At 35.2% G+C, this 20,655-nt stretch overlaps 1 protein-coding gene across 17 annotated transcripts in view; it reads right to left on the bottom strand.

Moving 5' to 3' along the window:
- LACC1 (laccase domain containing 1) overlaps window positions 1-20,655 on the bottom strand; it is a 171,234-nt gene that overhangs the window by 145,363 nt on the left and 5,216 nt on the right. For 9 of the 17 annotated variants that reach the window (XR_010136685.1, XR_010136680.1, XR_008512645.2 and 6 more), the window contains exons 5-8: window positions 16,293-16,518; window positions 15,002-15,162; window positions 13,699-13,820; window positions 13-105 (exon numbers count right to left, since the gene is read on the bottom strand). Coding sequence is in view for 5 of the 17 variants with exons in the window: in XM_054528967.2 (XP_054384942.1) it covers window positions 15,003-15,162; window positions 16,293-16,518 (386 nt within the window). In the remaining 12 variants the exon portion in view is untranslated. Of the gene's footprint in view, window positions 1-12; window positions 106-11,337; window positions 13,821-15,001; window positions 15,163-16,292; window positions 16,519-20,655 lie in introns of those variants that run through there. The other 8 variants (XM_054528967.2, XM_054528968.2, XM_002824228.5 and 5 more) reach the window with 3 other exon arrangements.

The raw sequence follows: 20,655 nt of genomic DNA, 5'->3' as shown, positions 1-20,655 counted from the left end.
ACCAAAACATACCTCAAAGACTTCTGCCTGGGAGACTGGAAGATTGGTGACACCTTGATGGAAAACGGTAAGACTGAATTGTACATTCAGACCAGTTCTCACCATCTGAATTTGAAAAAATAAAACATAAAAAAGTCTAAGAGGAAAAACTGAATAGTTACTACAAATTACCTACAAACGTCCTTGCCAGTATGAAGATTTATGCCACCTGGTGGCAGTTTATCTAATTTTGTTATTCAATTCTTTACAGTAGTGCAAACTCTCAAAATTTGTACTTACAAACTTGAGCACAGTGTCAGGCATGAAGGAGCTATTAAATTTTCTTTTTGTAGAATAAATGGATGAGTGGAATGTGTAAATAAGTTATTCAATGAAGCAAAGCTCTGTGGTGAAAAATGCTCTGATCCAAAGTTCAAGACAGTTGGCATCTAGTTTCACACTAACTGTGGAGTGATTCCCAGGAGGTCACAGACCTCTCTCAGGTCATGTCCAGCTCTAACATTCTTGACTTTGTATTGGGGTTTCAGTTTATTTATCTAAAAAAAAAAAAGATATGTAAAAATTTCTTACAGTTATTTGAGTTTTTGTTGAATTTGTTCTATATATAACATATTGTTATATATATATAAAAACTCAAATAATATAACTGTAAGAAATTTTTACGTATCTTTTTTGTTATATGTGTATATTGGGATTTTTATTTGAAAAATTATTAGCTGAGCTCAAAAGTCCTTGAAGAGTCACAACATCAGAGGGGCTGTCAGGAGTGATATGTACACTTCTGGCAGTTGAATTTGAACTCACAGCTGGAGGAAACTTGCTGGTTCTAAGTTCTCTTCTGATTATGTTATCATTGTTTCTCCTTAGCCAGATGTTTCTAGTGATAGCTTTCTAGATGACATTCCTCCTATTTTGTCCAGCCTCAGAATCCCCTCCTACACAGCACATTTGACCCCTTCTTATGAGTATCCAGGCCATACTCACAGGTGGGGATTGAAGGGTGAGTACACACTACTATGTGGATTTTTTTCTTTTTAGGCTAATATTATGTTTAATAAATGGGATTATGCTATTATATGTATTTGTCTAATTTTCTCAGGTAAAGCAAAAGATCTATCCAAAAAGAGGCTTTTTAAAAAGTCGTATTCCTAACACAAGGTCTTTATGCAATGGACACTCAGTGTGTCCTTCTCAATATTGATCTTTATGATGAGAGTTAAAAAGCATTATCCAATTTAGGGACCAGGGAGGGACTACATAAGATGATTCGGAAGTACTAGTAGTGCCAGAAAGTAACAGCGTGCTAAAATCACACCCCACAATAGTGGGAGTATGTCAAAGGGACACAGGAACTCAACTGAAAAAGCACCAATGGCCAATTTAAGAAAAACAAATAAAATAATATTAGATTATAATCTAAAGTATATAATAAATATCCATGAGTTCATACTGACTTAAATAAATGATTGAATAATGGGAGAGAGTAGACAAATCTCAGGTATAGAAGAATTTGTAATAATTGATGTAGATACTCCACTGTCACAGTGTGAAACATAACCCTCCACTCTTTAAGTGTGGGCTATGCACACACTGCTATAGAGTGTAGTATGGGAAGGCCAATGAAAGAGTAACCTTGTGATAGAAAAACCTGGCAAACACTGCCTCAGTCAGACTATCAACAAATGCTAAGTCAGGTTGGTAGCACATACCCTCCATGTGAGGTAATGAGAATAGCACGTTACCTCTGTTGTCTTCCTCCCCCAAATCCATATCCTCACCCTAATCATGAGAGAAACATCAGACAAATCCCAATTGAGGGACATTCTGTTAATACAAAATACTTGGCCAGTGCTCCTCAAAGCTGCCAAGGTCATGAAAAATAAAGTCTGAGAAACTGTGATAGCCAAGAAGAATCTAAGGAGATACGACAAATAAATTGTAATAAGTTATCCTGGATGGGATCCCAGAACAGAAAAAGAACATTAGGTGAAAACAAAGGAAATCTGAATAAAGTATGGAATTTAGTTAATAATAATATATGAATATTGGGTCATTAATCGCAACAAATATACCAAACTAATGTTAAGATGTTTCTAATAAATGAAACTGAGTGTTGGGTGTATGGGAGCTTTGCACTATCTGTGCAACTCTCTGTAAAAAGTTTATTTTTAAAAATGGGTCAAATCTCCCATCACACTCATCAGAAACCAGTGCCATGTTCGGAGATGCAAGGAAATGTCAAACTGTTACTAAATATCTTTTGGAAAATTAGATAGCAGAAAACTAAATAGGATATTTTAAAAACAAGAATGTTTCCTTTGAGGCAGGCGAAAGATAAAAGATGGCTTAAGAGCAGTTATATATTTTTTATTTGAAAAAAGTATAGTTCATTAAAGAAAATATAGGAAAAACTACACAAATGCAGAAAAAGGAAACAAAAGCTTTCATAATTCCACCATCTAACACAACTAAGTTAGTATTTTATTTTCAATTTTTTAAAATATGTTTATTTTTGTGAGTTCTTCTCATAGTTGTAGTCCTACCTGATTACACAATTTAATTTCTTGGAAGGTGTTCCCTCTCTTCATTGAAGACAAATCTTACGTAGAGCAAGTTAATTGGTGTCATTCTGCATTTCAGACAGAATTAATTTAAGTGAAAGAGAACCATATGACTTCGCAAGACTATGTGAATATCAAGAATCTGCTCTATGTCTAGGAGGTAGTGCAGAACTAAAGGGGTACATATGGTACTATACAGAAGCTTAAAGTTCTATCTCTTAATCTCACTGTGGAGAGGGTATGATATTTAAGAAACAAAATGGAGAAAGGGAAAAGTCTATTGCCAGGCAAGTTCCTCAGAACTAAGAGATAGGTTACAGAAATAAGGTAATATAATAGGTATTTACCAGTTCTCATACTAAGGGTATTGTTGGCAGAAGAAAGAATATGATTGAGAGTAAATGGTAGGAAGTATATAATAACATTATTATAATCTCCATAATCATCTCTAGGGAGGAGCTTGCATTCAGACAATACTGTTTCTTAAGATTCACTACAATGGCTATTTTCCAGATAAAAAAAGTTTGACATCTTTAAATTCCGTTAGATTGAGGCAACTAGAAACAGTAAATATTCTTGAGTACATACTGCCACCAAGTGGATATATCTGTGTGATGCACAAAGCATTTGCTAACGAAGAGGACAAAGAGGTTTTGACCATGATGCTAGTGTTAAAGCTTTGCTTGCATTCAGTGAAGGCCATAGATCGTATGTAATCCCAAACTGAATTACACCACTCATTCGAAATTCTAGACTAGACTTTAATACACATTTTCAAAGTATTCTGATAAATATTACCAGAGGCTTTTGGCAATGGGAGAAAAATATTATGTGTGCTTACCAACACTATAGATACTAACTTCTTATTAATATTAATGAAACTAATGTCGGTGAATTTCCAATAAGATGAGTCAGAGATACTCAACTTCTAGTAAGGAAGGAAGAGGGATGTCATGGCAGAGACTAGACAGTGGAAAAATTTGGCAATCACTGCCTCAGTCATATGATCAACAATACTAAATCATATTGGTAGTATATACCTTGGATATGGTAATCTTGACTGCCTTGGATGCTAAGAACTCTGGCATGAAGTCTAAGAGAATTACATTTTTGGCATAATAATCTTGGATTTCCCTTTATCTGAAAGCTACTAAAGGTTTACTAGAGTGGAAATACATAGAGACAATGGATGGAATTTGGGTCATTTAAATGAATATTGAGACCATATTTATGTAGAGACTTCCTAGGGAGTCCTGGTATTCTGTAGATAAGTCCAGTTATATTTGTGTTTCCTAAAAAGGAATAATACAATTTATGGAATTGAAATGACATTGAAAGTCTAAGAAAAACTACTTGTCTGAAACTTTATTTTTTGCTGCGTTTATACATCATCTTCTCCAAGAAGTTTACACATCCACATGTGAACACTTCTGGATAGGAAATCTACTAACTAATGTGTTCTCCATTGTTGGGTATGAGATTTCTTGATCTCACCATACTTACAAGTTAATAAATTAGCCTATCACTGTTTCTTAAATGTTGGCAGAAGACATGAGATAAAAGACTTCATTATTCATGCTTAGCAAGCAGCATGAACATCATATTTGAGTAAGTTCTCCTTGCCCCCTAAGTCCCATGGAGGCACCATAGAGGGGTCCAGGTATATCTCGTGCATATAGTGGATTTGTGTCTTAGGAATACTGAGCTTGGGGAATCCACTGCTTTTATAATAAGCAGAAAGTAAGGTGGCTCTTTTTCCCAAAGTGGGACCTAAACTTATCCCTTAAGGTTGCTTTCTGCAAACACAATCTTGAAAAATGGTGGCATTAAGAAAAGGTCAAAGCTTTGCATTCTTGGTATGCCCAGGAAAAAATGCTCTGGGAGGTTTAAGGCCTATTGGCAATTGTCTTTCCTAACATTCAAACAAAGCCAAAATCAGCCTTCCTATAATTTCCACTAATTGGTTCTGTGTTTTCCAATCTCTTTGGTATTTTGTATGTCAAACACCTGCAGTGTGCTATCTTATGCCACTGAGATTTATTTTCTCCACGCTAATCATTTCTAATCCCTTTGAGACCATTCCTCCATGATCATATATGGCTTTGGGCTCCCTCACTATTAGTATTGCTTTCCTCTGAACTTGTTTAATGAAATGGACTATGATATTCCAAGTATGGACCATAAACTGTTATTTAGCTATACATTTCTACTCCATTCTTATGCCAGTGGATGGAAACTATGTAGTTTTTCATTAAAGGAATCATCATGCCAACCAGATTCCATTTAATATAACAGAAAGTCTAAGAGTAAACTCCTTCTTTTAAATAGTTGCTGTTTAGCAGTTCTAGTAGAAACGTGTTAAGTCATTACTGTCCGTTTTTTGCAAATTATGGACCTCCTGTATATGAACTGTTTGTTTTCCATGTTAATATATATGGCATATGACCCCCATACTCCTTTTTGGGGGGCAGGGGAGGGGTGCAGCATCTCACTCTGTTGCCCAGGCTGGTGTGCAGTGGTGCAATCATGGCTCACTACAGCCTCGACCTCCTGAACTGAAGCAATCCTCCCAGCTCAACCTCTCAAGTAGCTGGGACTACAGGCATGTGCCACCATGCCAGGCTTTTTTTTTGTGGTAGAGATGGGGTCTCGCTATATTGCCTAGGCTTCATATTCTTTGCTCAAATAAGAATCCAACAGTCACAGGCTTTTGTTTTCTCCTCCAACTCGTGCATATAGAAGAGTAGGGGATTGACAATGTTTGTCTTCCGCTTTAACAAAGAAAACTGACATGTATATTTACTTTTTCAAAAACAGAGATATCACTTTAGATATTATTGTTTAATTTTTTAAAAAATTATGACTAAGTTACAAACATGCAGAAGGAAAACAGTATAATAAAGCTCCAGATGCTCATCACTCAGATTCAACAATTAAAGACTTTCGCCACATTTGTGTCATCCATGCCTTTTTTCTTTATTATTATTAAAGCCTGTAGTGGCCTCTCTCAGATAACACATTAGTTTATCCCTACATAGTTCAATATGTATTGACATGGATATTTCTAACATAACTTCAATGTCATTAACATCTAACAAGATTAACAATAATTCTTTAGTAACATTTAATACCTATCCTGCATTTAAATTTCCACAATTATCTAAAACACCTGTCTTTAGAGTTGGCTTATTCTAATGAAACTCCAAACTAGGTCCACTCATTGCTTGTGATTGCCATGTCTCAGGAATCTCTTTTAATCTAATAGTCCCCCTCTCATTCTTTCTTTCAATTCTTACCATTGACCATTTGCAAAAATTAGATCAATTGTCCCACACTTTGAATTGTGGTATCCTTTAACTTACTCCTTCCTTCTCCAAATTTTTTATAAACTTGTGGTTAGCTCTAGAGCTTGATTAGATTCAGACTCAACATTTGTGGAAGGAATATTTCAAGGTGTTTCTGTGTACTTCCTATTCCAGCAGATTGAGAAGCAACAATGGTTGCTACACTGATGAAATCATGTCAAGGAATGATTTATTGACTCTCATTTTATTGAGTTTTCCTTCCTTCCTAGAAATGTGATTTCCCATAAAACTGTAACAAAATGTAACATGAGATTTTTCCTGTTGTGCAGTCTTTGTTAAGAGGCCAAAGCTGGCCGGGCGCGGCGGCTCACGCCTGTAATCCCAGCACTTTGATAGGCCGAGGTGGGCGGATCACGAGGTCAGGAGATCGAGAACATCCTGGCTAACACGGTGAAACTCCGTCTCTACTAAAAATACAAAAAATTAGCCGGGCGTGGTGGCGGGTGCCTGTGGTCCCAGCTACTCGGGAGGCTGAGGCAGGAGAATGGCGCGAACCCGGGAGGCGGAGCTTGCAGTGTGTGGAGATCGCGCCACTGCACTCCAGCCTGGGTGACAGAGAGAGACTCCGTCACAAATAAATAAGTAAATAATAAAAAATAAAAATAAAGTTAAATTAAAAAGAGGCCAAAGCTAAGAGCGGTAGCCCCATATTCTTGCAGAGACTAAAGCTTCAGAAGGGAAATTGATCAAACTTTTTTTTTTTTTTGAGACAAGTCTCGCTCTGTCGCTCAGGCTGGAGTGCAGTGGCGTGATCTCGGCTCACTGCAACCTCTGCCTCCCAGGTTCAAGTGATTCTCCTGCCCCAGCATCCAGAGTAGCTGGCACTACAGGTGCCTGTCACCACGCCCGGCTAGTTTGTATTTCAGTAGAGACAGGGTTTCACCATGTTGCTCAGGCTGGTCTCGAACTCCTGAGCTCAGGCAATCCACCTGCCTCGGCCTCCCAAAGTGCTGGGATTACAGGTGTGAGCCACCGTGCCCAGCCTCAGGTAGTTCTTTATTGCAGTGTGAGAAAGGAATAATACACTTCCCTCTTTCCCTTTTTTCTCCTATAGATATTAGATTATTATAATGTGATAATATCTTTGCTAGATACTAAAAATATGAAGATAAGTAAGATATGCTCCTTACTCTGATGGAGCCTATATTTAATAGTAGACAATTAAACAGACCAACATTTAAAAATCAGTTCACTGAGGACCATAAAAAATGATGCTCAGGATGGTTGCTAATGAGGCAAACAACGAAGAAAATATTCTGGAAGAGAAGACCCCAGATCTGAGTCTTAAAGGATAGTTAAGAGTTATTCAAGAGAGGCGACATTGACAAATGCTGTGTGTATGCAATGTGTACAAAGAGCCAGCAATGTGTACAAAGCCAAGAAGCAAGAGAAAACATAGCTGTGGAAGATGATGGTGATCATGGTGAGAACTGCTGTTGACCCAATAACACAGAAAAAAATATTGTGCATGCTTTTCAATATAGTAAAACTTTCTTTATACAGTAGAAGGTAGACCTTCGAGCATTAGTATGACCCCTCACACTGCCCATGGAACAAAAGCTACTGAGCTTTCATGTACAATCTGGCATGGTACTCGCTATATATATATATATATATATGACATTGACAACTGAATTTTGGCCATATCTCCATGAGAAACTAGGGAGACAGTAGAGTGTTGTACTCATTTATGTAAATGTTTATATTGTAGATGTCCTTGGTACTTCCTATTTGCTAATTTAGTAGAAAGCCTAAGTGAAAATAATCCTAAACAAAAATCTGAGTTCTAGTCAGTCTTTGAATGCCAACCAACCTCTTTGGTCTGGCCTAGCTTAATGGCATACTCTAGGAAATGAAAAAAGTACAGAATGGCTAGAGCATGGGGAGTGGTAGAAATTAAAGAAGTATGCAGGGGTGAGAGGATGACAGCACTTATACATTTTAGTGAGTAGGTCTTCATCTTGGAGGCAGTGGGAAAGCCATAAAAATTTTTTGAGAGATGTAATATGACAAGATTTGCATTTTAAAACAATCAATAATGAATCTGTAAGAAGGGATTCAATAAGGAAAGACTAGTCAGAAGGCTGCTCTAATGATACAGATGATAGATGATGACCTGAATGTCTGTGAAAAGTGAGAAAGAGACATGGGAACAGATGGTAGATATACAGTCAGTAGTGTGGGAAGGGAAGGGGATAAGGAAAGGGAGGCATTCAGAAACACTCCAGGGTTTCTGGCTGGGCAACTGCATGAATAATGATTTCATTCTCTGAGATAGAAGACAGGATGGGAGCAGGTTTTGGAGAGAAGATGATGAGTTAAGTTTGGAGGATGTATTTGAGGGGACACAGGATATGTCAAACAGATAACTCTATAGCCAAATCTGGATATGTATTGAAAAGTAGAAAACCAAAGGAATGAAGGTACCTTGTAAATATGAAATATCAAGTATGAAAACAAGGCTGATGGGAGGGATAAGAAAATACAACCTTGGCTGGGCGCGGTGACTCACGCCAGTAATCCCAGCACTTTGGGAGGCTGAGGGGGGTGGATCATGAGGTCAGGAGATTGAGACCATCCTGGCTTACACGTGAAACCCCGTCTCCACTAAAAATACAAAAAATTAGCTGGGCGTGGTAGCGGGCGCCTGTAGTCCCAGCTACTCGGGAGGCTGAGGCAGGAGAATGGCGTGAACCCCAGGAGGCAGAGCTTGCAGTGAGCCGAGAGCCCGCGCCACTGCACTCCAGCCTGGGCAACAGAGCGAGACTCCATCTCAAAAACAAAACAAAACAAAAAACAAAAAAAAAAAAAAGAAAGAAAATACAACCTTAAAACATGAGCTTTAAGAATGTAAGGAACAGGAAAGCATGGTGAGATGTACACTGAAGCAGTGTGTGATGCAGAATTCAGAAAATGAAGGATATTAAAAACCCAATTGTTACCATGAACAAATCTCTTTTCTACAAATGTTTCTCATGAAATGAGAGTACTCCCTTTACTCCCCTTTTTTGTCTTTTGTTTTGTTTTTGGTTAGAAAGGAATGTGGTATTTTGAGCTATAGTGTCTGCTGGAAATTTTGTTTAACAAAATGTAGTAACTGCACACCTCAACCTTCTGAGAATTAAATAAAACAAAAAGTCTACTCCAAATACAGCAGAGACATAGCTCACCTCAGGCACTTGGCAAAAGGACATGGGGAATGTGATGTAAGCATTTCTTTCTCTACAAAAATGCATCTAAGGAGAGTACGAAAAGTTTGTCTCAACACAGTTGACATGTAATCACTGTGACTTCAAACCAAACGTGTTAATCTGGAAAAAGCAGTACTGGCAGATTTCTTTTTTCTTCATTAAGCAATGACCTAGCACAGAACAATGCATTGCTTATGGCAATCTTTGAAATCACAAGTAAACTTTAAAAACACTGCCTACAATGGAAATGCACGTGCCCTAGATCAGGGTTCACACAAACACATCCAGTAAGCATATGGACCATGCTTTCCATTCTTTACTGCATAATTTATTAAAAAATCTATAGAGAGAAATCTATTATTCTACTGCATCCAATGTGTTATGTGTGTGTTAATTTATATTAGCTAGGGCAAAGAGGCTATGTGTCATATTTAACACACACGTATTTCTTGTTTGCCATTTAGCACATACACAAAGACTCATGCATACAAACACGATAACACACGATAACTGAGTAATGCTTTCTTTAAAGTGCTGAACTTTCATAGATAGGTAGCATTCTCTAAGAGTTCACACAAAAAGTAAGATGGATACATTGGAAGTATAACTCTAGGACAATCAAGTAAAAATAAATATCAAATCCCACTTTGAGATATAAAAGCATATAACTCATATGTCACTGTTATTTTTCCTTCCAGCTGCTGAATATATGGGTATTATTTCTGTTTTGTCATGTTACACAGAATAAGCTTCTCTGAGTTTCTCCCAAAAATCTACGTACAGAAAAGCAATTACTAGAGATTCTGTAGGAGTGAGATAGAAGTGGGTGAGGGTTCCTAAATGCTTTTATCTACTTGAACTACCACATTATACCTAAAGTAAGAGCAATACATTCACTAACTTTAAATGTGTCCTCCCCTCCCTTTTTATTCCACAAGAAAATACAGAGTTTAAGATTAGTTCAACTTCACATGACTGTGATGCACAAATTATTTTCGTGTAAGGAGTCTATGCATTTTACAGTAACTTATTTTATGATTGGGTGATGAGACAGTTATACATTCAACTGCCATTATTTTTATTAAGTGCTTTCATTTTCTTTACAGTTATTACAAAATTATATTTATTTTATACGGATGGGTTTTCATTTTCCTGATGCTGTAATGTTTACTTCAGCTTGTTGACCTTTCTTTGTGTTATCTGCATGTTGTAACGTGTGATAAGAATGAATGTAAAGGCTGTGGCAACTGTAATTAATTTTTGTAAAGGGCTGGTCACACGTGGATCTGGTTTATGAATGCATTTGGGATGATTTTAGTAACCAGATCACCTTTTCAGAAATTTAGATGTGAACACCAAAAGAAGCATTTTCTCAACAAAAATTAATAGCTGGTTCTATTTTTTTAAAACCTAGAAAAAATAAAGTTGATTTTTTTCAAAAAAAAAAAAAAGATCAGTTCAACTTTATACCAAGAAATAATAGTAGAGCTACTTGTTGAAATACCACCTCCTAGTGGTAAGGTCATCTGATTTGTTTTATAAAGCACTGGAGTATAGAATATTTGGCCACTGTGCTATTCTTCACAATTTAAAATTACAGTTGGATAAATGGCCCAGTAAGTTTTAGTTTGATAGTATTTTCAAGAAGGTATTTCATTAATGTTTATTTGACTTACAAACTTAATTCCCCTTATTAATAAAATAGCAATCAATATTTCCTATGTGCAGTTAGTAGCAGTGCTTAGATTAAAAACAAAACTTTAAGAGGAATAAGTTCTAGTGTTCTATACCACTGTAGGATAACTATAGTTAACAGTAGTATATTATATATTTTGAAATAGCTGGAAGGAACATATTAAATGTTCATAACACAAAGAAAAATGTTTGAAATGATAGATATGCTAATTACCTTGGTCAGATCACTGTACATTATATGAATGGAAACATTATTATGTATCCATGAATAGGTACCATTGTTATTTATAAATTTAAAATAAAATTAAAAACAAAAACAAAACTTACTAGAAATCTTTGTTGTTGTACCCCAGAAGTCCTAGAAACCTACATACAAATATGTGAGAGTGACAGCTATCTTGTAGACACAATAAGATGATTATTTAATAACCTGATAGTTTTGAGTTACTAAATCAACACTTTTCATTCAGTAAAGCAGCAAGGAGACAACCTTTCATTATATACTTTGGCAGAGATAATCCAAAATCAGATAATCAAAATAATTTTTATTTGGTTGTAGAATGTTGTAGTACATACAGCAAAATGTGTCTGCAGGATACTCCAAATTTACCAACTTCAAACAAAATAATGCACAGTGAAGAATTAGAAAATTATCAACCTTACTCAATACATGGAAGTGTTCCTTAATCTTTATCATTTTCATTAAACAAAATAATATTTTGGATGAGTTCAACATTTCTATCCTATGCTTTATGTTTAGTGCCTTCCCTGAATTGGAAAAAATGAGGTATTTAATTTAAATTTAACACTGGCCTAAGGGAGATATAGAATTAAACTAAACAAGAATCGGTTATCACAACCTCACAACATATATCAAAGTATTGAAATTGTTGGTTTACTGACTGTCACTTTTCACTGGATATTAAATATCCTGAGGGCTACAACTGTATTTTTTAACGTGTCCCAGTACCTCAACAAAATTTTCACTGAATGTATGAATAAATTATGTTAACAAAAAGTTAAAAATAAAAGTATAATTAAGATCCCTTTAATTAATTTTAAAATCTAAAAGGAAAACTGGAGTCACGAAACGTATGTTCAAATCTTACTTCTTCACAAATTTTGTGATTTTTGACCTCCACCTCAATGAAGCTCAGTTTTCTCAGCTGAATAAAAGGGATAATGCCTGTGTACTTCAGAGTAGCTGTAAAGGTAAAATGAGGTAATGTATGTGAAAGTCCTTTGGAAATACCAAACAAATGTTATTTGCTATCATGCTGCCACATATACATGTAGGAAATATATGTATTAAATAAGAAAATTTTTAAGATGCAATGTGATAACTTATATTAAATATATATACAATTTTTCCTAAATGAAAACTAACTTAATTCCTCTCTTTAACTGACAAACACACTCAAAACTGCTCATCCAAAAAAAGTCCCTTCCTTCAAGATGCAGTCCCCAGCTTTTTCTCTTCTCTAGTAAATGCTGTCAAAAAAGAGTTGACATCTGTGCATCTTCTTACTAAATGCAGTGAAAGCTGACTCAATGACCACTGCCTATAGAACAGTTTCAATATGTTTAATCCACTGATTTCTTTTTAATTATCACTTTATTTTATCCCTGAAGATTTCTTTTTGAGTACTTTCCACACCTATCCTGGCTTCTTCAAAACAACTACCCTTTTTTTCTTACTTCTGTGACTATAAGGTTGTATTATTGGATCTCCTTTTTTCTCATCCTAATTTCTACCTAGATGATTAAACCTACTCCAGTAGAATCAGGTATCATCTCTGTATTGTAAGCCTTGAAATATTTGTCTCTGTCTCAGGTTTCCTCCTAATTTCTAGGTCTATATTTCTAATTATTAACCAAAGATTTCTATCTGGATGCCCTTCATTCTACGTAAAGTCAAACTCATTATCCTTCTCTCTTTTTCCAAACCTTCTGCCTCCCTTTGTTGCCAATCTTGGTAAGCAGCCAAGCAGAAATCTTAGCGTCATTAATGACTTTTCCACTCTTCCTCACCTCTTACTTCCATTATCTAGTAACAGGATCTATTGATTCCATCTCTTAAATGTCTCTCTAATCCATCTACTCTCTTCCCTATTTTAATTTCCACCTCCTTCACTGGATCTTCATTATTTCTTTTTGAAATATTTTGATCGCCTCTTATCTAGTCTCTATGCTTTGGTCTCACACAATTTAAATCCATCCTCTTAAATATGATGTCATGGGGAAAAAAAACCACATCCTTACTTTTTTTTTTGGCTGCCTACTCATTGCCTGGAAAATAAACTGCAAGCTCTTTGACATTGCATTTGAGACCCTTACTTATCTGTTTCTAACCTGTTTTTCCAGCCCTAACTCCTGCCCACACCCTTCTCTCTCTAGAATATGTTATGCACTTTCAGTTTCATGCCCTGGTTCACGGTGTTCCCTCTACCTGTTATGGTTGTTCTTCATTTGTCAAAAACCTCTACATCTTTCGAGCCCATGTGATATGTGATTTTTCTCTGTAATATTTTCTCTATCCTGCCTTCTGGGTAAAATTAACCTCTATTCCTTATGTTCTCTTCTACTGCTATTAAAATTAAATTTAAGTTGTAGAAGTGTTTATCTCCTTCACTGTATTAGACTCAAAGGAAAAAGTTGTGTTCATTTTGATTCACCTACGCTTAACACAATGCCTGACCAATAGAGGGTATCCAATAAATACTGAACTGAACACATCTATTCCTGATCTGTGTAATAAACAGGGAGAACAAACTTTAAGAATAATTCTCATGCATAAAACAAATTAGCTACAACATACTGATTTTTGTCAGTTATTATTATAATTAAATGAAAATCATTTGGCTTTGAATAATAGTAAAAATATACCGAAAAGATGAATTATCCATTGTAATCCATTTGGTTTTAAGTAAATCAAACAGCTAAATTTCTCTCTTGCAGTCAGTTTGGAAGGAGGCAGGAAGCAGTTATACAAAAATCCAGTCAAGTATCTGTAAAATACATAGAAATCAAATATGAGACCCTTACTGGTGTTATTAGAATATCAAGGTAAGAGTCATGAAGTCTATTAAAGTTTTTCTGTAAGTTAAAGAGCTAAAAACATTGTAAAGAGTGAAAAATAATATTAATTCAGCTAGAAGTAACCTTAGGGAAAATTACACATATCCTATAGGGGCAGTGCTAAATCAGTGCCATGAAATATTTTTGTATAATTCCAACAGAACCATCTCTAATAAATACTATTTTAAGAAAATTACACTCAGTCTTGCTGTATGACTTTAGATCATGTGTCAGTGTACTATAGCCTATAGGCCAAATCTGGCCCCTTACCTGTTTATTTTATTGTTTAGAGACAGAGTTTATGTTATCCATGCTGTACTCAAACTCCTGGCCTAAAGCAGTCCTCCCACCTCAGCCTCCTGAGGAGCTGGGACTACAGGAGCAGGGCCACTGTGCCTGGCTCCCTCGCCTGATTTTTGTAAACAAAGTTTTATTGGAACATGGACATATTCATTCATCTCTATGTTATCAGTATCTCTTGTTGCTCTTCCTCTACAATGGCGAAACTGAGTAGCTGAGACACATACTGTATGTCCCACAAAGTCTAAACTACTTACTGTCATTTTAAAATAAAAATTTGGCCAACTCCAACTTCAGATAATCATTTGGAAATCTAGTTGAAAATCAAGCTAGTTTGTATGTGGGAATTTCTTACGATTCTAGAATTTAGAATCTTTATGTGAAGATTTATTTTCAAAAATAACATGAAAGTTATAAGGATGTGAGGATAGGGAATGTACAGATATCAAGTACACAGTAGAGAGAAAGGAAATACTTACATACCTTTTTAAAGATTAAATTGTTTTATTTTTATACTTTTAACACAAGCCTGCCTAATTATTCTTCATTAACTAGGAAAAGGAGTGGCTGCTCTTCATAATAGAGTGTTACTGGAAATGAACTTTGCTACCACTATTACATCACTAAAAAAGTAGAAACATCATTCTCCCTGTAGGAATAAAGGAGTAAAGTTTAACATAATTAACTGTTGTTTTTTTTTTTAAATGAGGGGAGGAAAAGGCTAAAAGAGGAAGAAAGAGAAAGGGAGGGAGAGGCAGAGAGAGGGATGAAAGAGAGGAAAAATGGAGAGAGGAGAGAAAACCTACTGTACCTCATTCTTTAATTGATATGAAGCCAATCTGTGTACCAAAATTAAGGCCATCTCGGACATGGGAGAAAAACTTGTCAGGATGGCAAGATGTACAGAGGTTGAGATCTTGGTTCTGGTCCTGAATATTCTGTGGAAGAATTCCTCCCCGTTCTAGAAGAATCCTTAGGAAAAATATTTTTCAAAACAGAGCAAGAGTTTATTTTCCCAATAGCCAAAGCAATATGAAAAATGTATGGATGTTGGCATGAAAAAGTTCCAGGAAAGATGTACCTAGAACAATGTATATTGTTATTCACTTACAGAACATGGACTAGTCAGGAAAAAAAATGCTACACTTTATCAGCATTTATCACCTAACTTCATATATGCACAGTACAACCTTCCATATTGTCCTATAGACATAATCTAGGTACAGAATTTTATAATCAAAATCAAGTGCTTATTTAAGAGGAAATGTCTACAAAAGTTACCAGGATATCAGACAAAATTCATCTGGCTCAGCCAGAGTATGCTTTTTAGTCATCTGGCCCTTCATCTCCTTTCCTTCTATTAGCCAGATTTTTCTCAGAAAACTTGCTTCTCCATGAACACTTTATGATATGAAATATGACTATAAATTAGTGATACTTGATTTAAAAAGTCACATTTAAGAATCAATTTCAAACTTTTCCACATCTGTACTAAATCAGGCAGACTCTGGGTAAGGTTTTGCTGACTGGAATAGAAACATGATTTAAAACACACATTAATTTGCCTTTATAGTAATGACAAATAATTTTCACCAGTTATTAATAACAAAACTTTGTAAATTAAAAGATGCGAAGAACTATAAAAAACTTGAAAGTAAAAAACTGTGTATTTATATTATCTAATATTTTTTCTAAAAAACATATTCCTCTAGTTAATTAGATAATAAGAATAATTTTAAAATATCAGCTTCCTGATAGTTCATTACATTTAGGAGAATTTAGCTGAGGAATGGCTGTGAAGTAAAGTACACGCCAACTTTTCTATATGAAGTTTAAGTAGATCTCTTAAAATTAAATGCCAAATATTTCTTCCTTCACTTTTAAATCAATGAAAGATACCAGACAGGAAAATTTCTGTTATTCAAACTCAAATGAAAACAGATTTTATATTTAAAATGAGTGTTTGTGTACATGTGCATGTCAGCTACTTAAATAACCGCCACCTAAATTCTTCTTAGAGTTACTAATTGTTCTCTAAAATAAATTTCATTTTAGAGCAATCAGAAATAATCAAACTTGCAGTTGAATGAAATCGGACATACCTTGTGGCTTTACGGATGTCAATATAGGGATTTGGTGAATCAAATAGTTGTACACATGCAGGATGAAGATTATGAAATGCCTCTGCTGATTCCCGTGGAAGAGTAAAACAGCAAGGTCCTACTGAAGGTCCGAGTACAACAACAATGTCTTCCAAACTGCAGCCATATTCTGCTATCATAGCATTCACTGTAGCCATAGCAACACCCAACAAAGTACCTTTCCAACCTGGTAAATAGGAATAAAAAGAGATAAGGAAAGTCAAAACGTAGCAAAATTTCACCTGAATTTATGTCTAAGTTAAAAGTGAGCAGATTTAGTTTGTATATTTTTCAAAGTCCAGAAATAATAAATTACATTATCATGTGGTTTTTAAATGAGCTATACTACACAAAGCACCTGACACAGAAGAGACATGTAATGGGAGTTTTCTTCATCTTCCATTTAAAGATGCTCCATACTTTTAGTTTCCACTGAGATCATAGCTTCTTAGTCTTCTCTGTCTCTATTTTTCACATTTTAAAAGATTGTGGTTAAAAACCCACAAAATTTACTTTTATAACCACAAAAAAAATACTATTCTAAGTATACAGTTCAGTAGTGTTGAATTCACATTGTTGTATAACCAATCTCCAGAATTTTTTCATTTGATAAAATGGAAACTCTACAACTATTAACAATAACTCCTTGTTTCTTCCTTTTACCAGCCCCTGGCAATCACCATTCTTCTTCCAGTTCCTGTACATTTGATTACTGTAGGTATATCATATAAGTGAAATCAATACAGTATTTATCTTTTTGTGACTGACTGATTTCACTTAGCATAATGTCCTTAAGGTTCATCTATATTGTAGTATGTGTCAGAATATCCTGCCTTTTTAAAGCTAAATAATATTCCATTGTATGCACACACCACATTTTGCTTATCCATTCATCTACCAATGTACCTTAGATTGCTTTCACCTTTTGGCTATTGCGAATAATTATGTTATCAACATTGGTGTGCAAATATCTCTTTGAGTTCCTGATTTCAGTTATTTTGGATATACTTCCAGAAGAGGAATTTCTGGATTATATGGTAATCTATTTATAATTTTTTGAGAAATTGCCATACTGTTTTCTATAGTGGCTACACAATTTCACATTCCCACCACCAGTGCACCAGGATTTCAACTTCTCCACATCCTCAACAACACTTATTTTCTGAGGTTTTAAAATATTAGCCATCCTAATGGATGTGGGGTGATATTTCATTGTGGTTTTGATTTGCATTTCTCTAACTTCTAATCCATGAACACAAAATTTCTCTCCATTTATTTGTGTCTTCTTTAATGTCCTTCAGCAATGTTTTGCAGTTTTCATCTCTCCCTCACTTTTTACAAAAATATATCTATTATATTTCAATTAACAGCCTTTTTTACTCCCTTCCCACTTGCCCAGACTACCGTTCCCTTGCCATCTTTGTCTTATCTGCCTTGCATCTTACAGTGTTCTAAGATAAAATCATCTTCTTTACTTCTGCTACCTTCTTGTAGCCAAAGACAGAAAGCTAAGAATATTGCATTTTTCCTTTATTCCCTATATCTGGGTTTGATTCAGCTGATATGGTTGGCCAATAATGAGTCCCCTTATACCTTCCTTAAGCACTCCATACTCATATCCTTCAAAAGGTAGGCACTCAGGTGAAGGGATCAATTTTTACAGATAAAAGGAGATGATGAAAGGAAGAAGGACTTAGGTGATAGGTTCAGCCTCTACAGGTAACCCACTGAATATGTGGTTATGGGAAGTACAGAATGAAGACATCAAGTTTCTATCTGTAAGTGGGTAGGATATCAATAATTAAAATAGGAAACCTAACTGGCAGAGAAGACTTTAGGGAAAAAAATGTTGAGTTTTTGACATAATGATTTTGAGGCACCTAGGAAGATGCAGACAGTGATGTTCAAAGGGAAGCAACTAGATATAGGCATTTTGAGTTAAAGAGAGAAATTGTCAGGGCTTTTCTACAGATGAGAGTAGCTCTCTTCTTCAGTGAGCCTCCTCAGTTATCCTCTCACTTGTAGTTCATCCACCTCCTTTCTATTTGATTTTTCTATGTCTATCTATATATACATATCTAGTTAAAAGATCTTTATTAAATTAGTCCCATAGAAGAATTTTATTCTTTTTGATATCTGATAAAAGAAGTATACAATGTATCTAATTATATTATATTTTAAAGTTAATTTATTTTTATTTTTCCAACTTTTTAGGTTCAGGGGTACATATATGCAGGTTTGTTACATGGGTAAATTGCATGTCACTGGGGTTTCATGTACAAGCGATTTCATCACCCAAGTAGTGGACATAGTACCGAATAGACCGTTCTAAAGTCATCACCCTCCTCCCACCCACCACCCTTAAGTAAGCCCCCATGTCCATTGTTCCTTTTTTTGTGTCCATGTGTACTCAATGTGTAGCTCCCACTTAAAGGATATATATGGTATCTGATTTTCTGTTCCTGCATTAATTCACTTAGGATGGCTTCCAGCTGCATCTATGTTGCTGTAAGGATATGATTTCATTCTTTTTTATGGCTTTATAGTATTCCATTATGTATATGTACCATATTTTCTTTATTCAGTCCACCACTGATGGGCATCTAAGTTGATTCCATGTCTTCGTTATTGTGAAAAGTGCTGTGATGAACATACGTGTGCATGTGTCTTTATGGCAGAATAATTTATATTCCTTTGGGTATATACCCAGTAATGGGATTGCTGGGTTGAATGGTAGTTCTAATTTTAAGTTCTTTGAGAAATATACAAACTGCTTTCCACAGTGGCTGAACTAATTTACATTCCCACTAGCAGTGTGTAAGCATTTCCTTTTCTCCACAATCTCACCAACATCTGTTGTTTTTTGACTTTTTTTATAACAGCCATTCTGACTGGTATGAAATGGTATCTCATTGTAGTTGTGATTTGCATTTCTCTAATGATTAGTAATATCAAGCGTTTTTTCATATGCTTGTTGACCATGTGTATGTCTTCTTTTGAGAAGCGTTTGTTCATGTCCTTTGCCCATTTTTTAATGGGATTGATTGTTATTTGCTTGTTGATTTAAGTTCCTTATAGTCTCGGTGTCAGACCTTTTCAGCTGCATAGTTTGCAAATATTTTCTCCAATTCTGTAGGTTTTCTGTTTACTCTGTTGATAGTTTCTTTTGCTGTGCAGAAGCTCCTTAGTTTAATTGGGTCCCACTTGTCTATTTTTGTTTTTGTTTGCTCTTGAAGTCTTCACCATGAAATCTTTGCCAAGGCCTAAGCCTATGTCCAGAATGGCATTTCCTAGGTTTTCTCCTAGGGTTTTAATAGTTTTAGGCTATATGTTTAAGTCTTTAATCCATGTTGAGCTGGTTTTTGTATATGGTGAAAGGAAGGGATCTAGTATTAATTTCCTACATATGGCTAGCCAGTTATGTCAGCATCATTTATCAAACAGGGATTCCTTTCCTCATTGCTTGTTATTGTCGACTTTGTCAAAAATCAGATGGTTGTAGGTGTGTGGCTTTATTTCTAGGTTCTCTATCCTGTTCTATTGGCCTATGTGTCAGTTTTGGTACCAGTACCATGCTGTTTTGGTAATTGTAACTTTATAGTACAGCTTGAAGGGAGGCAATATGACTCCTCCAGCTTTATTCTTTTTGCTTAGGATACCTTTGGCTATTTGGGCTCTTTTTTGGTTCCATGTGAATTTTAAAATAGTTTTTTCTAAATCTGTGAAAAATGACATTGGTAGTTTGATAGGAGTAGCATTGAATCTATAAATTGCTTTGGGCAATGTGGCCATTTTAACAATATTGATTCTTCCTATCCATGAGCATGGAATGTTTTTCCATTTGTTTATGTTATCTCTGCTTTCTTTCAGCAGTGTTTTGTAATTCTAATTGTAGAGACCTTTAATCTCCTTGGTTAAGGTAGCTGTATTCCTAGGTATTTTATTCTTTCAAAATTAACTTATCAATGACTTGAAATTCATATTTATAACTTCATTTTGACTGCTTGATCTTGGATATGTTTAAACTAAATGTTTTCAAACCTAAGAAGTAAAAAAATAATATCCTCTTTTTATATCCAGGAGCCAAGACTCAAATTTTAAATAACTTTTTGACAATGTGATGTAGTAAACCTGACTTCTACTCATTCAATCCCATTATTTCAGCTAGGTCAAAATAAAAATATGCTACTTTCTTTTTTACCTATGAGCTAAAAAGCAAAGTAGCCATAGATTTACAAGTAGACGGAAATTTTAAATATCATCCCTCATTTCACACAAAATCACAGCTACGGGGTAATCTAAAATACTATTTTAAAATACCTCC

Source organism: Pongo abelii, chromosome 14 (genome assembly GCF_028885655.2).
Source record: "Pongo abelii isolate AG06213 chromosome 14, NHGRI_mPonAbe1-v2.0_pri, whole genome shotgun sequence".
Classification (NCBI taxonomy): Eukaryota; Metazoa; Chordata; class Mammalia; order Primates; family Hominidae; genus Pongo; species Pongo abelii.
This window is presented reverse-complemented; position numbering and strand designations above follow the sequence as displayed.